This window comes from Numenius arquata, chromosome 6 (genome assembly GCF_964106895.1).
Source record: "Numenius arquata chromosome 6, bNumArq3.hap1.1, whole genome shotgun sequence".
Classification (NCBI taxonomy): domain Eukaryota; kingdom Metazoa; phylum Chordata; class Aves; order Charadriiformes; family Scolopacidae; genus Numenius; species Numenius arquata.
The window spans coordinates 41,001,048-41,015,506 of record NC_133581.1 but is presented as its reverse complement, the minus strand read 5'-3'; the positions used below and the strand labels follow the sequence as shown (position 1 = coordinate 41,015,506).

Here is a 14,459-nt window from a genome sequence, read left to right as displayed (position 1 = left end):
CAAGACACGGGGAAGAAGATACCCATGCATTCGATAAAGCCACAGGCTATTTCATTTCTTTGAGCATGAGGCCTGATCTATGAAAATGAAGCCAATACAGAAGATTTCAGGGAAAAAAATGGCTATTTTTGGAAAATCATTTACAACAAGGCTGCCCTTTCATCTCTTGTTTTCTTTTGTTGTTAATGCAGCCACCGAGCTGACAGAACAGATCAAAAGAAACATCAGAGAACAAATTAATCAAGCTGTTGTGCCAACTTGGAGTGCTTACACCTACAGCATAATTACGCTTGAAGCTGGGGAAGGCCTGGAACGCCGGCAGCAACAGCACTGTTTGCCAAAGGAAAATAGCGCTGGCGCACCATCCACTCCTAGCCGCTCTTGAGGATGACACCTTCTTAACAGCTGCTCCTATTTATACGTTGTTTAGCAAGCTTCCCCCCCCCCCGCCCCTTTTCTTCTTTTAATTTCTTTTGTATCCCACTGTGGATCAAATCACCTTCTTCAAGTCTCAGCCAGTGGTAGAACAGGACAAATTCCTGACGCGTGACTAAACAGGAGAGAACTAAACCAGTTCAGCCACAATGGCTAGAAAATGAAATAACGAGCAGTGAGTAGCATGAGAGAAACTACATTCAAACAATATAAACAAGAGAAATATTTTACCCGTGGTAAGACTATATTCTACAGTGATTCAATATTTCCCTGTTAGCTACAGGAAATTTTAAGGATATAGAACACTTACTAGAAGAATATTAAATAAACGCTAGAGATAGCATTGTCTCTGCTGCCAAATAAATTTCCCACCCCGATGCTGATACCACTGCCAGTTACAGTTTAAGACCAGGTCATGTTCATTTCAGAGTTATTAAAAGCAAAACCGGCAAAAGGAGAGAGGAAATCTGAAGCCATCTTTTTCCATTTTGTAATTAATAGAGAAAGACAGGGCAGAGACTACAATCCTACAAGTCCCTGCAAAGCCGTTTCACCAAGGCTGCTGGAGTCCTCCTTCGTGCGCTCGCTGGATGGAGCATTAGCTGCTGTGGAGCCGAGTCCTGAGCCCAGGGCTCCGAAGGGTGCTGAGACCACAGGACCACGCTAATCCCACTGCTGTCAGTCACTCACAGGCGTCTGCTTCAGTGGAAAACATCCTACTTCCAAACTACCTTTTCTTTGTTTAATTGTAACAGGAAGACGAGCTGCTCTGAGATGGGAGTTGGCCACGGAGTCATTTCTTTGATGGAGAGCGGAGCTGGCAGGCAGTCCCAAACTTCAGCTGCATCATTTCATCCGCCTGAACTCCCAAACCACTTGTAGCTCAAGCCAGACCCAGAAAGTGCAATAGCCCTCTCCGTGTAAGTGGACTCTCTCACATGACCACCTCAGATTTATAGGAAATTATGAGGGGGGAAAAAAAAAAAAAGGAGCTATTGAGGTCACATGCTTTATTTCCAAGATCATGGAGAGTCAGAAAAAACTCCTCCAACCCATCACTCCGCTGTCCCACGTTTAGCTTCACAGTATCTCTACAAATGCGTGCACCTCAGCAAACTTGTAGCTTGCCTTTGTTCTGTGCCCAGGCAAGCTTGGCAAATACCTGATTTGGGATGAGCGCAGCTGCTACATCTTCATTCAGCCCTACTAGACCTTGGCAGAAGGTGATACAGCTAACGATCTAGAAATGCCAGGGCTGGGCTCGGCATGGAAAAAGGAAAAAAGCAAAATAGAACCAAACATTTCTAAATGGTAATAAATAAAGATAGGCAAGCCAAGTACTATGAAGCACAAAGCAGGGAGTCAGACGGGCTGGGGATGGGCTTGTAGCAGCAACCCTGCCTGCAAGAAGGGCACAACAACAACAGAAACCATAGCCCAGTTTCCAGTTAATTGGCAGCTATTTCAGAATGGAAGTGTCCTGGCAGGGGGGAGGGAGAAGATTGAAATATTGAAGTATCAAGGAGCAGATGGTTTTTATTTTCTATGGGATTCCATAAATTATAAACAAACATCTTATGCTTTTTTTTTTCAAATCAGCAGCCTTCTCAGCAGCCAGATGAGGCCAAAAAAAAAAAAAAAAAAAGCGGAGCTATTAGCAGCTGTATCACTCTTCAAATACTTGACAAGCTTATAGAAAAGTCCCAAAGAATTTAAGTCAGTAGCAAGATGCTTTCCCCTCTGAATTCAATTTTCTTCCATTCCAGAGTCTGGCTGGACCACGAAAAGTATTGCCATGGCGTGGCAAAACTTCGCCTTGAGCACTGATCCTCAGCCTACAGATTTACACTAGGACTAAAAAGCTTGGTGCTTAACAAGAGACATCAAAGCACTGGCACACAAGTTCACCACAGTATTCTACTTTCAGGATGACACTGGTGTTCCTTCTCAAGAGACAGAATGGTTCTCAAGGACAAAACATAAACCATCTTCCCCCCTTTACAACATCGGGGGCTATTGTCTAGAAGCAGGGCTTTTATTTTCCCATCAGGCTGTAAACATCACACCGCAATATTCTATACAATGTGTAGGAAGGAGATGAGACAGGAACACCAGATACCATGTAATTCCTACAGATAAAGTAAGAAATCTTTTTGTAATGGGACGGGCTCCTGGTGGCTTTCTTCTAGCTCCTCCGATTTCCCAGGGACTGGGCAATAAATGGCCCCACACAGGTTGCCCAGAGAAGCTGCGGATGCCCCATCATTAGAAGTGTTCAAGGTCAGATTGGACAGAGCTTTGGGTAACCTGATCTATTGAAAGATGTCCCTGCCCACGGCAGGAAGGGCTGGACGAGATGATCTTTAAAGCTCCCTTCCAACCCAAACCATTCCGTGATTCTATGATTTCAATTTGCCACATCTCTGCTGCTACGGTGTCACTACCTGTTCTCCTTTTGTGGGTTCTTTAAGCAACAGGACAGTACCCCACAGAGACCTCTATTGTCAGATATGGAATTTCCAGGATTGCAGAACAGACAAGGCTGGGGACTGGGAGAAACTTTTTAATTAATTTCAATGGCCACCTGTGAAAGCAGAAATCTTTCTGAAAACAGAATCCCTGTTCTCCCCCAAAAAAGTCAGTCCCTTAAAGCAGAACCCAATCTGTTTTTGCTGAGAAGTCAAGCAATGAATTTCATATATGTACAGAGATGGCCTAAACTAAAATGTCACTGTACAAAAAAAAAAAACCACATTTATGAATATCTACCTCCTATCTTCATCCCAGGCTGCCATAAACATTTCTGCAGCTGTGCAGAAAGCTATATCAGGATACCATTCTGGGTTAAAAATAGTCTTTCTAGTCAAGTTAGTTTTAGACCCGAAAAAGTCATTCCTTGATCACCTGACCAACAAGCATCAAATATGCTTGTGTCTGCATAAGGAAGTCTCTTCCAATGCGGGAGGTTGCTTATGCTATAGAACATATGTGAAACTATGGTCTAATTTTCACAAAGGGAAGGAGAAAATAAATAAATAAGTCAGCAATATTGCTCATATTCTTGACCCAGAAGCAGCTTTCACCTGAGATATGGGACAAATCACTGCTTTTGCAAATGGCTAGAAGCTACATAGAATCATATCATAGAATCACAGAATGGTTACAGTTGGAAGGGACCTTAAAGATCATAGAGTTCCCGACCCCCCCGCCATGGGCAGGGACACCTCCCACTAGACCAGGTTGCTCAAAGTCCTGTCCAGCCTGGCCCTGAACACTCCAGGAATGGGACATCCACAGCTTCTCTGGGCAGACAACCTGTTCCAGCATCTCACCACCCTCACAGGAAAGAATTTCGTCCTAATATCTCAACTAAATCTCCCCTCTTTCAGTTTAAAACCGTTGCCCCTTGTCCTGTTGCTCCACTCCCTGATCAAGAGTCCCTCCCCATCTCTCCTGTAGTCCCCTTCAGGTACTGGAAGGCTACTATAAGGTCTCCCCGGAGCCTTCTCTTCTCCAGGCTGAACAACCCCAACTCTCTCAGCCTGTCTTCATAGCAGAGGTGCTCCAGCCCTCTGATCGTTTTCATGGCCCTCCTCTGGACCTGTTCCAATAGGTCAATGTCCTTCCTGTGTTGAGGACTCCAAAGCTGGACACAGGACTCCAGGTGGGGTCTCACTTCCCCTGGCTTGCAACACTGTGGTAAGCAACAGACCAGGACCCTGATTCCCAAGATGTATTGCAGCGCTTTAACCCACACTAAAGCCAACAGCTTGGAGAATTCAGATCTAATTTATTAGCAGGTTCTAATGTAAAGGTACGAAGACAATATCCCTCTAGAAACTTGTTGGGAAAAGAATGAGGAGACTGGATACAGAATTCTTCTAAGAGGATTGAAATCATGCTTGACCAATTGGATAGCCTTCTACAATAAGATGACTGGCCGGGCGGATGACAGGAGAGCAGTGGATGTTGTCTATCCTGACTTCAGCAAGGTTTTTGATGCCGTTTCCCATAACATCCTCATAGCTAAGCTTAGGAAGTGTGGGTTAGACGAGAGGACAGTGAGGTGGATGGAGAACTGGCTGCGTGGCAAAACTCAGAGGGTTATGACCAGTGGTGTGGAGTCTAGTTGGAAGCCTGTAGCTAGTGGTGTTCCCCAAGGGTCAGTACTGGGTCCAGTCTTGTTCAATATATTCACCAATGACCTGGATGAGGGGACAGAGTGTACCCTCAGCAAGTTTGCTGATGATGCAAAACTGGGAGGAATGGCTGACACACTAGAAGGCTTTGCTGCCATTCAGTGAGACTTGGATAGGCTGGAGAATTGGGCAGTGAGGAACCCGATGAAATTCAACAAGGGCAAGTGTAGGGTCCTGCACCCGTGGAGGAATAATCCTATATACTGGTACAGATTAAGGGCTGACCTGCTGGAAATCAGCTCTGCAGAGAGAGACCTGGGACTCCTGGTGGACAACAGGATGTCTGTGAGGCAGCAATGTGCCCTTGTGGCCAAGGCGGCAAATGGTCTCCTAGGGTATATCAAGAAGAGTGTGGCCAGCAGGTCAAGGGAGATCATCCTCCCCCTCTGCTCTGCCCTGACGAGGCTGCATCTGGAGCTGTGTGTCCAGTTCTGGGCTCCCCAGTTCAAGAAGGTCAGGGAACTGCTGGAGAGAGTCCAGCAGAGGCTACAAAGAGGATCAAGGGAACGGAGCACCTCTCTTATGAGGAAAGGCTGAGAGACCCGGGGCTGTTCAGCCTGGAGAAGAGAAGACTGAGAGGGGACCACATCAATGCTTATAAATATCTAAAGGGCAGATGTCAAGACTATGGGGTCAGGCTCTTCTCAGTGGTGCCCAGTGACAGGACAAGGGGCAAGAGACACAAGCTGGAACACAGGAAGTTCTATCTGAACATGCATAAAAACTTCTTTCCTTTGAGGGTGACACAGCACTGGAACAAGCTGCCTGGAAAAGTTGTGTAGTCTCCTTCTCTGGAGATATTAAAAACTCGCCTGGATGTGTTCCTGTCCAGCCTGCTCTGGGTGACCCTGCTTTGGCAGGGGAGTTGGACTAGATCTCCAGAGGTCCCTTCCAACTCCTACAATTCTGTGATTCTGTAACTGTATATTCCCATGAGAACGCTCACAAAAAAGCCTCATTTATGCATGGATTTGCTGATAGCAAGAATACACAAGCTAGACCGAGCAGGAACAGCTCTGCATACTTTTAGCCAACTTTCTCAAAAGGCTAAGCAACACGACAATCAAGTAAGTGAAGGCCTGCAACGGATAGCTAACCTTTGGAAGATTCTTGAGCTTACAGTAGCTCTAGTTGGTATAGACTTAAAAGAAACTACTGGTGTCCTTTTCAGCTTACCATTGCTGATTTCAGGCAGATCAAATTTAGTGAAGTCCCACCACTGGAGCCGGTAGGTGGTGTTGGCAATATTGCTGGCCACAGCTGACTGTCCATCCCCAATCACAGCACCTACAGAAAAGGAGGAAATAATTAGGAATTTAACTTTCAGAAGATTATCCAGAAAAAAAGCTGGGGAGACAAAACCATAAAAAAACCTTTCAAAATCCAATACACAAAACTCTGGATTCTTAAAGAAGCCTTATTTACAGAAACGGCAACACCTCCCAAATAAGACACAGAGCACAGGAAATTAACAGGAAAGCGCTTCCCTGCAACGCATTTCTGAAAGAAAAGAATGTTGATGAGAGATAAGACTTGCCCAGACTCACAAGACAGAAATACCAATCAATTGATTTGGTGCAAATGCATTCTACTTATTGGTGCCAAGGAAGCTGTATTTTCAGACACAAAATTTTCTAGTGCAGCTATGAAAGCAGAGAATATATGCCAAGGAAAAGCACTGTCCTGGCAAATCACACACAGTTGTGGACATAATCCCTGTTACTACTGTAAACTCCACTCAGAAGATACAGGTTGCCTACAGTATTTGCCACACCATAATGACTGTACCAAAATATTAGCAAGGAGGACCTACAAACTGGCCCTTTGTTGCTCTGTGTGCCCCAGCCTACAGCAGGCAGGGGCTGCCCTGACTCCAGGCAAACAGCATGACCCTTGCTAACCACCCAAGGACATGGACAACAGCCCAAAGCAGAAGACTAAGCAGAATACTTTAGAAATCAGCATAAAGAACATAATTTTCCAGGCAGAAAGGAACTGCCACTGGTAACTCAGGTCGGCATGCATTGAGAAAGCTCAAAAGCATTAAATGTAATCCCTAGGGAGACAAGTGGGGAGAAGAAACACATAATAGTACTAGAGTCAAAAATCTCATGCTGTTTGTAGTCTCTAAGGCCTTCATATATACACGCAGCCCTTGTACTACACACACAAGTGCTGGCACCCAGAGAAACTCAAGGCAATAGAATTTGATAAGGGAGAGCAAAACAAGATCATCCCTAAGTGCAAATGAGGAAAAACACAGCCTCCAGAGTGTACAGAGTCTGAATTTCAGCATCTCCACACTGTCTCCAGTGGGAAACACACAGAAAAGTCAGTGGCTTCACTCTCTCAGAAGGGCTGGCTCAGGACTCTGCTGCCACAGCAGCAACAGTGAAGAGACATCACTTTGACAACTCTGTACCAAGCACACAGCAGGCCAGCTGCGTGAGCAAAGAGCTAAAAGCTTGCTAACTGCTAGTATATCATAGATCACAGAATGGTTACAGTTGGAAGGGACCTTAAAGATTGAGTTCCAACCCCCCTGCCATGGGCAGGGACACCTCCCACTAGACCAGGTTGCTCAAAGCCCCATCCAGCCTGGTCTTGAACACCTCCAGGAATGGGACATCCACAGCTTCTCTGGGCAACCTGTTCCAGTGTCTCACCACCCTCACAGGAAAGAATTTCTTCCTAATATCTAATCTAAATCTCCCCTCTTTCAGTTTAAAACCGTTACCCCTCGTCCTATTGCTCCACTCCCTGATCAAGAGTCCCTCCCCATCTCTCCTGTAGCCCCCTTCAGGTACTGGAAGGCTACTATAAAGAATTTCTTCCTAATATCTAATCTAAACCTCCACTCTTCCACTTTAAAACCATTACCCCTCATCCTACCACTACATTCCCCGACAAAGAGTCTCTCTCCACCTTTTCTGTAGGTCTCCTTTAAGCACTGAAAAATGAAAGTGATGTGCAGGAAAAATGAGGGGAGTAGAGTGGCTGGATTTTTACTTTTCTTATCACATCTCAGCAGCACACTCAGGCTTATAAAAAGGTCTGAAAAATACACACACTAACAGAGCTTATGTTTTCTCTGCAAAGTAAAGAACAAGGGGGTGGCAGGGCAAAGTAGGGAAGCAAATTTTAGAACGGCGGGGATAAATAAAGACACCGAGAAGGCTGCTGTTAGTCCTCTTTTCATTGATAAGCTGTCTTGGAGTTCTGATTTTTGGTTCTAGAGAAAGCTCAGAAATACGCCAAGAGCAAAGACTTCTAAGCAGGCAGCTTTGCAGTGTGTACTCAGCTGTGCCAGGCCTCCAGCGATCGACAAACCTCCCCTGTGCGTCTGCTCAGCCTCTGCATCTGCCTCTGTCAGACGCGCACGTATCACTTGGAGAGCAGAATTAAGAACATTTCCATTGCTCTTACATACACCCAGGGCTTCGTTCTCCATATTCCCCAAAACAAAGGGCTCCCCTGAACAAAAGAGAGGCACTGGAGAAAGCAGATTCAATGCATTAATGAAATTACATTTTGCAGCCAGAAGTGGAAGAGGGACAATTAAATTTTATGTTGCTTCATCTTTAAAAGCCTCCTCATTGCAAGGCCGGGTTTGGCACACAAGGGCAGCTCTTCTGCTGTCTTGCCTCCAGCCACCAGGTGGAGAACTGAAAACTAGCTTCTCTACAAATTTCAAGCGATGGGACTTATTGCAGGGGAACAGCAACTAATAAATAACATCACCAACTAGGTAGCAACTGCCTTACGGGACTGAGTCAGACAAGGAAACACTCTGCAAAGACAGGCAACAGGAGAACTACTCAGGGCACATAATACCAGAATACCGATCTTATTACAGACGAACGTTATAAAGTCATCACCTGTTTTGCAACCAGAACACCCTTTGTAGGCATAGCAAGGAACGCATAAACCGGAGAGTAACATACCCGAGGAGATTAATCGTGCGTTCCCTCAGCATCACGTAAGCCTAGCAACATCGCTAACTGCCCCACAAACAGCAAGTTCATCTGGCTCATACAACTGTTGCATTTACTGCTACAAGTACCATTAAAAAAAAAAAAAAGCTGTCAGCAAATGTTTTTTATTATTTATTTATTTTTCCTGTAAAGATTCTGGTCTTCCCATCTCTTTCCCTGGAACCTCCAGGTTAGTTATGGTGTTCATTTAAACCTCGCATCTCCTTCACCTTCAAAGGCAGTCACATCCCACGTGGAAAAGCTGACAACAGAGGAAAGCAGTGCCTCCCAAACTACAGGACAGCTCTGCACAAATTTCAGAGCCAGCAAAAGCTACCAACTAATGCTAGCGCTTCGGGTAACAGACACCTTTATCAAAAAGATTAGGACACAGGAAACAAGGTTCATAGAACGAAAGGTGCACGTTCCCCGGTACATTTCTCAAAGGCTCCAAGGCACCAACGGTAAATCCGTGATCTATGTGTTTTTATTAACTTATCACCTCTACTTATACTAATTATGTAATTGAGAAGTGTAATTATTAAATTATATCTAGCTACATATAACAAAGTGGAATAATATTTGTATCACAAGTCCTGCCAGACTCCTCCCACATGCAGGCGTCCTACAGTAAAGATGACTAAAAGCACGCAAACGTTTCAGACCTAAGGAGGAAAACACACACACACCCCCCAGCACACAACGATGCTGTCCTAACCTTCATTGTTTGCTTTTTCCATTGGTTGACCAAAGGGAAGATTTGAGACCACAGGTGGAAAACTTAAGAAAGTTAAAACCCTTCATGACAGAGCTTTTGTTCACTGTGCAGCGTGAGGACTCATTCTCAGCCGGCTTTGCCCAGTCACAGGGTTTCAGCCTGGGTGAGAGCAGAAGAAGGTGCTGTTGCCTCTTAAATTCTAGTGTAACCTGGAGGCGAACAGCACACTTCAGCTTCTTACATGTGGGCAGCAGCTATTACAAGCAGCAGTTCTCACCAAGCACTTGACAGTCTGTCCTGATTCCTGGGTCTGCCACTGTTTGATGGGATCACAAGCGACTGCAGTGGGTACCCGAGGGTCTTGGGCTTGTCACCCCCACAAACAGAACGACCTTTTAATGCAGAGATGATGTAGATTCCAAAATGCTGAAATCCAAAGCGAAGGCCAATTGAAATGCAGTGAACGTAGGTTTGATTGGCAGCTTTCCTGCGTCTGTCTATCACTGCGTAATAAACACTGGGTGATGGCAGAAATGAAGATAAATGCTTTCAGCAGCACCTCCCCCCCCCCTCCTTCTCCCCGCACCGCCCCGGATCTCCATCCACCCCCACTCAGCACATGACAAGAGAGTTTAAAGAGTGGGGTGGGGGGGAAAGTCTTAACAAAGACTTAAAAAAAAAACCACCACTCAAATCTTTTCTTATAGGCCACCTACACATGACAGATATTTATCCGTCAGTCTCAATCCCCTCAGAGGGTCCAACTCATCTTGGCATGTGGAGAAACGAACCTTTGCCAGTCAGCTATTGCTCATTTATGAATCAAGCCATGCAAGCCAATGTCTGAGTTTAGACTGAAAGGGGAAAAAAAAAAATTGGTGCAAAACCACTTTCCATGGCACTCCAGGCACTCCTTCAGTGAAGAGCAGGATACTTCCAAACTACTACTGTCAGGCTCTCAGAGGAAGAGCTAATGCTCTAAACCTACACAGGCTTTGGGATGCAAGTTTCAAGAACATGGAACATCTCCATATTATGGGAATTTCTAACCCATGTATTTAACAGAAACCAGAGTTCAATTTTTTTTTCTAGGCTAGATCCTTTCTGCGTAAATTTCTGGTGTCTGGCAGGTCCCCAATAAGAGAAAAATTTATTAAGATGCTTTCAGATAAGCTTGAGGAAGCTGGAGAAGTCCCTGAGCTAATTTGTGACTCAATTTGAGACAGTGATTAGGCCCTGGTATAAAATTCCCCCTAGATTAGCACTTGCATCTTTAAGCATGAGTACCTTTGAAAAGTAATTACCTCTTTATGAGCCCATTTGTAACCGTAGCTAATGATACTGAGGTTATCCTACACTTGCAGAAAGGATCTATCACAGCTGACAAGTTTTACATTCACTAGTTTTAGATTTGCTATAATCCAGGCTCCGGGAAGCCCAAAACACAGGACAAATCTATTTGACAAAGTATGGATAAAGCTCTTCGCTGCAAGAATACACCAGATTCTCTCAACCAGTTCTGAAGCAATTTGAATTCAGCTGAAACGTGATTACTGATCTCTGAAGCCTGGTGGAGATGTTCTTGCACATCTCCGACCCTAAAGTATTTTATGGGGCAGCCTGGTTTTGGGGACTACCTTTGATCACAGTAAATATATTAAATCCTGAATATGAATTTGACAAGTCCCAGCAAATCTCTGTTCCAGGTTACCATGAAGACACTGCCTTTGAAGCGGCTGAGCTAACTACCTAAAACTAGGCAAGTGCTGTAGAAAAAGCATGCATAGCAAGCTGGCATTTTCAAGGATATATTTCGCTTGGTTTTCAATGTACCAGCAAGCTGTAAATAGGAAGTGGGAAAAACGATTTTCTTGAATGGATGCACAAAATATTACTAGGGTAGTTCAGCATATGTTAAGCACTGAAGGGATCTTAGATTTAATGTTACTGAGAAAGCCTCAAAGAGGTCTATGTTCTCTGATGGTTTAACCCTTCAAAAGGCTATTATTTTTCCTTTACCTCAGATGTACAAAAGAAGAAGAAATGCAATTTCCCATTCATGCTCGCTCCTATTGCAAAATTTCATTTTAAAAGGGGCAATGCTTACCATACCGCGTTCCACAGTCCTATCAGCTATGGGAATTTGAGCAGGCCACAGCTGCAGGTAGTGAAGATGACTGTCCTAATAGGAGCTCAGTCAAGTGCCCAAGGGCTTTACTCACATTGTGAACAATGAAGCATCATATAGGAAAGGGAATTTTCCAGCCACGGAGTTCCAGGCTTAAAAACGAAATCAGTTTATTTGAAAGAAACACAAACAATGAATGAACAGATGCCCTGCCCAAAGCCTCCATCCCCAGCAGAGTCATGATGGCTCCTTGACATCTTACCTCCCCCATGTTAAAGATCTTCCTTTGTCTGATCATATAACAATTAATATAGAAATGCATCTGGGAAGCATTTGTCTTTGACAGCAAGGTCCAGTTTTCCCTCAGGGGCACTAGAAGAGGTTAAGGTCCTTTTCAAATGCATTCCCCTCTTATCTGAATTGTTTGCAGTTCACCAAGCAACCTGATGGTTTTTCTCCTTAAGAAAGGGAATTCCCACTTCTCTGTTGTTGTTCTCCCCACAGAGATGCCCATGCTAGTGTCACCCTGCTACACATGAATGTTGGAAAATCAGATATGAAACAGCATGGTGAGTTTCCAGAACCAGTAGGAGTTGAGCCAGCAATGTTAACGTAGAACCTCTCAGACAAGGAATATCCTGTAGTCTCCTCAGTGACAAATAAGGTATCTTAGCATAGCATTTACATGTACACGTTGGAGCAAGCTGTTTAGGAAGTCCTCATCCTACTCAGGGTGACCAATAAGGAACAAGCAGTTTGATTTCCTTGCTGTAGCTGCCTCAACCTTCTCAGCTACTGTTAATGAGAGATTATAGTCTAAGTCTCCAATTTGCCAAGAACTTTCTGCAACTATCCCATACCAGATATGCACTGGTGAATAGAAAAAACCCCAACCAAATAAATTGGAAGGAACTCCTTCTTTATACCTCCTAAATCACTACCAATCATCACCTCAAGTACAGCCTTGCCACAATGAAAGCCTGACAGTATATAAAAGAATTTTTGATCGCTAGTTTTTATCTGTAAGATTCATAATCTCTCATACCATTAAAAAAAGAAAAGGTAAAGAGAAATACCATCTGAACCGTGGGCATACCGGAGTGCCTTACTCACACCTCACCTTAGTGATGAGTGGAGAGCAACAAAACTGCTCAACAACCACTGGAAAGAAGTAAGGGATAAACGAGACAAGCGAGAGCCTGACTTTTACAACTGAACACAAAAGTGATAGTTGCATCTTTTTAGCTTATGCTTCAGAGGATACTCCATTTGCATAGTTTAAAAGCTTATTCTTGCAGGGTAATAAGTACAATTCACCAGAGAGCCAAACCTCAATTGCTGCTTGCAAAAGAAGCAGAGCGCAAGCCTTAGTGGTGCTCTTACATTCGCACAACTCTAACGAAGCCGGTAAGCGCGGTTTCTTCTTTACAAGAACACCTTTATGAACAAGGACTGTTTAGGCTCAGCTGTTTGTTTCCTTGTCATTTATGATGCTTTCAGCTGCAGTGGATGGGCAGTTCTGTGGGAAGGCTTCGCTATAGGGATTGCTTTACACCATGTAACAGCACACACACATACACATTTTAAACAGCAAAGCCCCATTTGTTTGGCCGTGAGACTCCTGGAATTCTGATACTGGGTACAGTACTGGAATGGTGTGTGGAGGTGATGTCTAAAGAATAAAGTTAAAAGTTTATCAAGAATTTTTGCTTGGGATATGACTGAGGCATCAAGGAATGTACCTAACCTTGAAGAAGAGGTGAAACCAAACGACGAGTCTTACGTGTTCTTTTGCAGTTGCTGACTTAGACATAAAAGATAGCAAAAATATAACTTCTGGAGCAAATGAGAGCCAAGAGTGTATCCCAAACTAACCTTGGGTAATTATAATGCTAAAACACACAGCCATTTGTGAATAATGACCATGCTAATCAGGTAACCTCCCTAAATGTTTTAAACATAAGCTTAGATGCATACGTATAGTTAGGAGTGGTGAATGAATCATCATTATTAACCTATCAGCTGTATTTTATCATTATAGTATTGGGCAGTTTGAAATGTGAGGTGTGCTGGCTGTTGTTAAATGCCTGGCAATCGATTCTGCACAATTGAAATAAAAACAAATATTGCAATTCAGGGTGCTGATGGGCTCTCGCACACAGGGTGAAGAACCCTCATTTAGGGACAACAGGTACCCCCTGAAACACACAGGTGGAAACGAAGAGACAGCCAAGAGAAACCTTCCTGCAAATAGAGATGCTGTATCATTAAAAGTGCTCGACAGGAAAAGGTTATGGAAACAGAGAGAAACATCTGTTCCCGTTGGCTGAAACGACTCACAAGTTGTTTGAGAAGTGGGTGGGCAAACGAGCTTTCACTTTTCTCATTTGGGCCCCTTGCTGGGAAGGGGAGACAAGGCTGGAGTCTCCCAATCAGTTAACTGCCGGAGCTGTGAAAGGAAGTTTCGGCAGACACTGTTGCTTGTTTTGAGACCGTTTCTTTATTTCCACGTGACAGTAGCATGTGGTAAAAGCATGCCTCATACTACCATATGATTCAAGCAGTAAAACATGTTTCCTACAGTATGGCCTTTTAGGGAAAACATTCAAGTACTAAAAATACATTCCAATCTGCATTTTATTTAACTAATGTTTTGTTTTGACCTTTTCTGCGTATTTTCAACCTTTTAGATGATTTTGTCTGTATGTATAAAGAAGCCCTAACAAAACACAATGAGTAAAGGGCTGGAGAAAGGTGTTTATGCTTTCTTCCCGATTCCTGTTATTCCATACACCACAAAATCATCTGATACTTACAGAATCAGCTATAAGAGCCATCAGCTACTGCCCTGACATGGGAGTCATTTGTTGGAAAATACTGGAGAGATAAAGACAACTTTACCTCATCAGTGTGAGGAGAAACAATAATCTGGGGTTAATAATCTGGGTTACAGTTATTTCTCCATCTGGAGGAGATCAATCTACTAAAAAAAAAAAAAAAAAAAA

General features: G+C 43.9%; 1 protein-coding gene across 5 annotated transcripts in view; it reads right to left on the bottom strand.

The window, feature by feature from the left end:
* The window catches only part of AMBRA1 (autophagy and beclin 1 regulator 1), a 129,768-nt gene that overhangs the window by 50,004 nt on the left and 65,305 nt on the right, over window positions 1-14,459 (bottom strand). For all 5 annotated transcript variants that reach the window (XM_074148754.1, XM_074148755.1, XM_074148756.1 and 2 more), the window contains one exon: window positions 5,811-5,921. In XM_074148754.1, coding sequence (XP_074004855.1) covers window positions 5,811-5,921 — 111 coding nt within the window. The remainder of the gene's footprint in view (window positions 1-5,810; window positions 5,922-14,459) is intronic.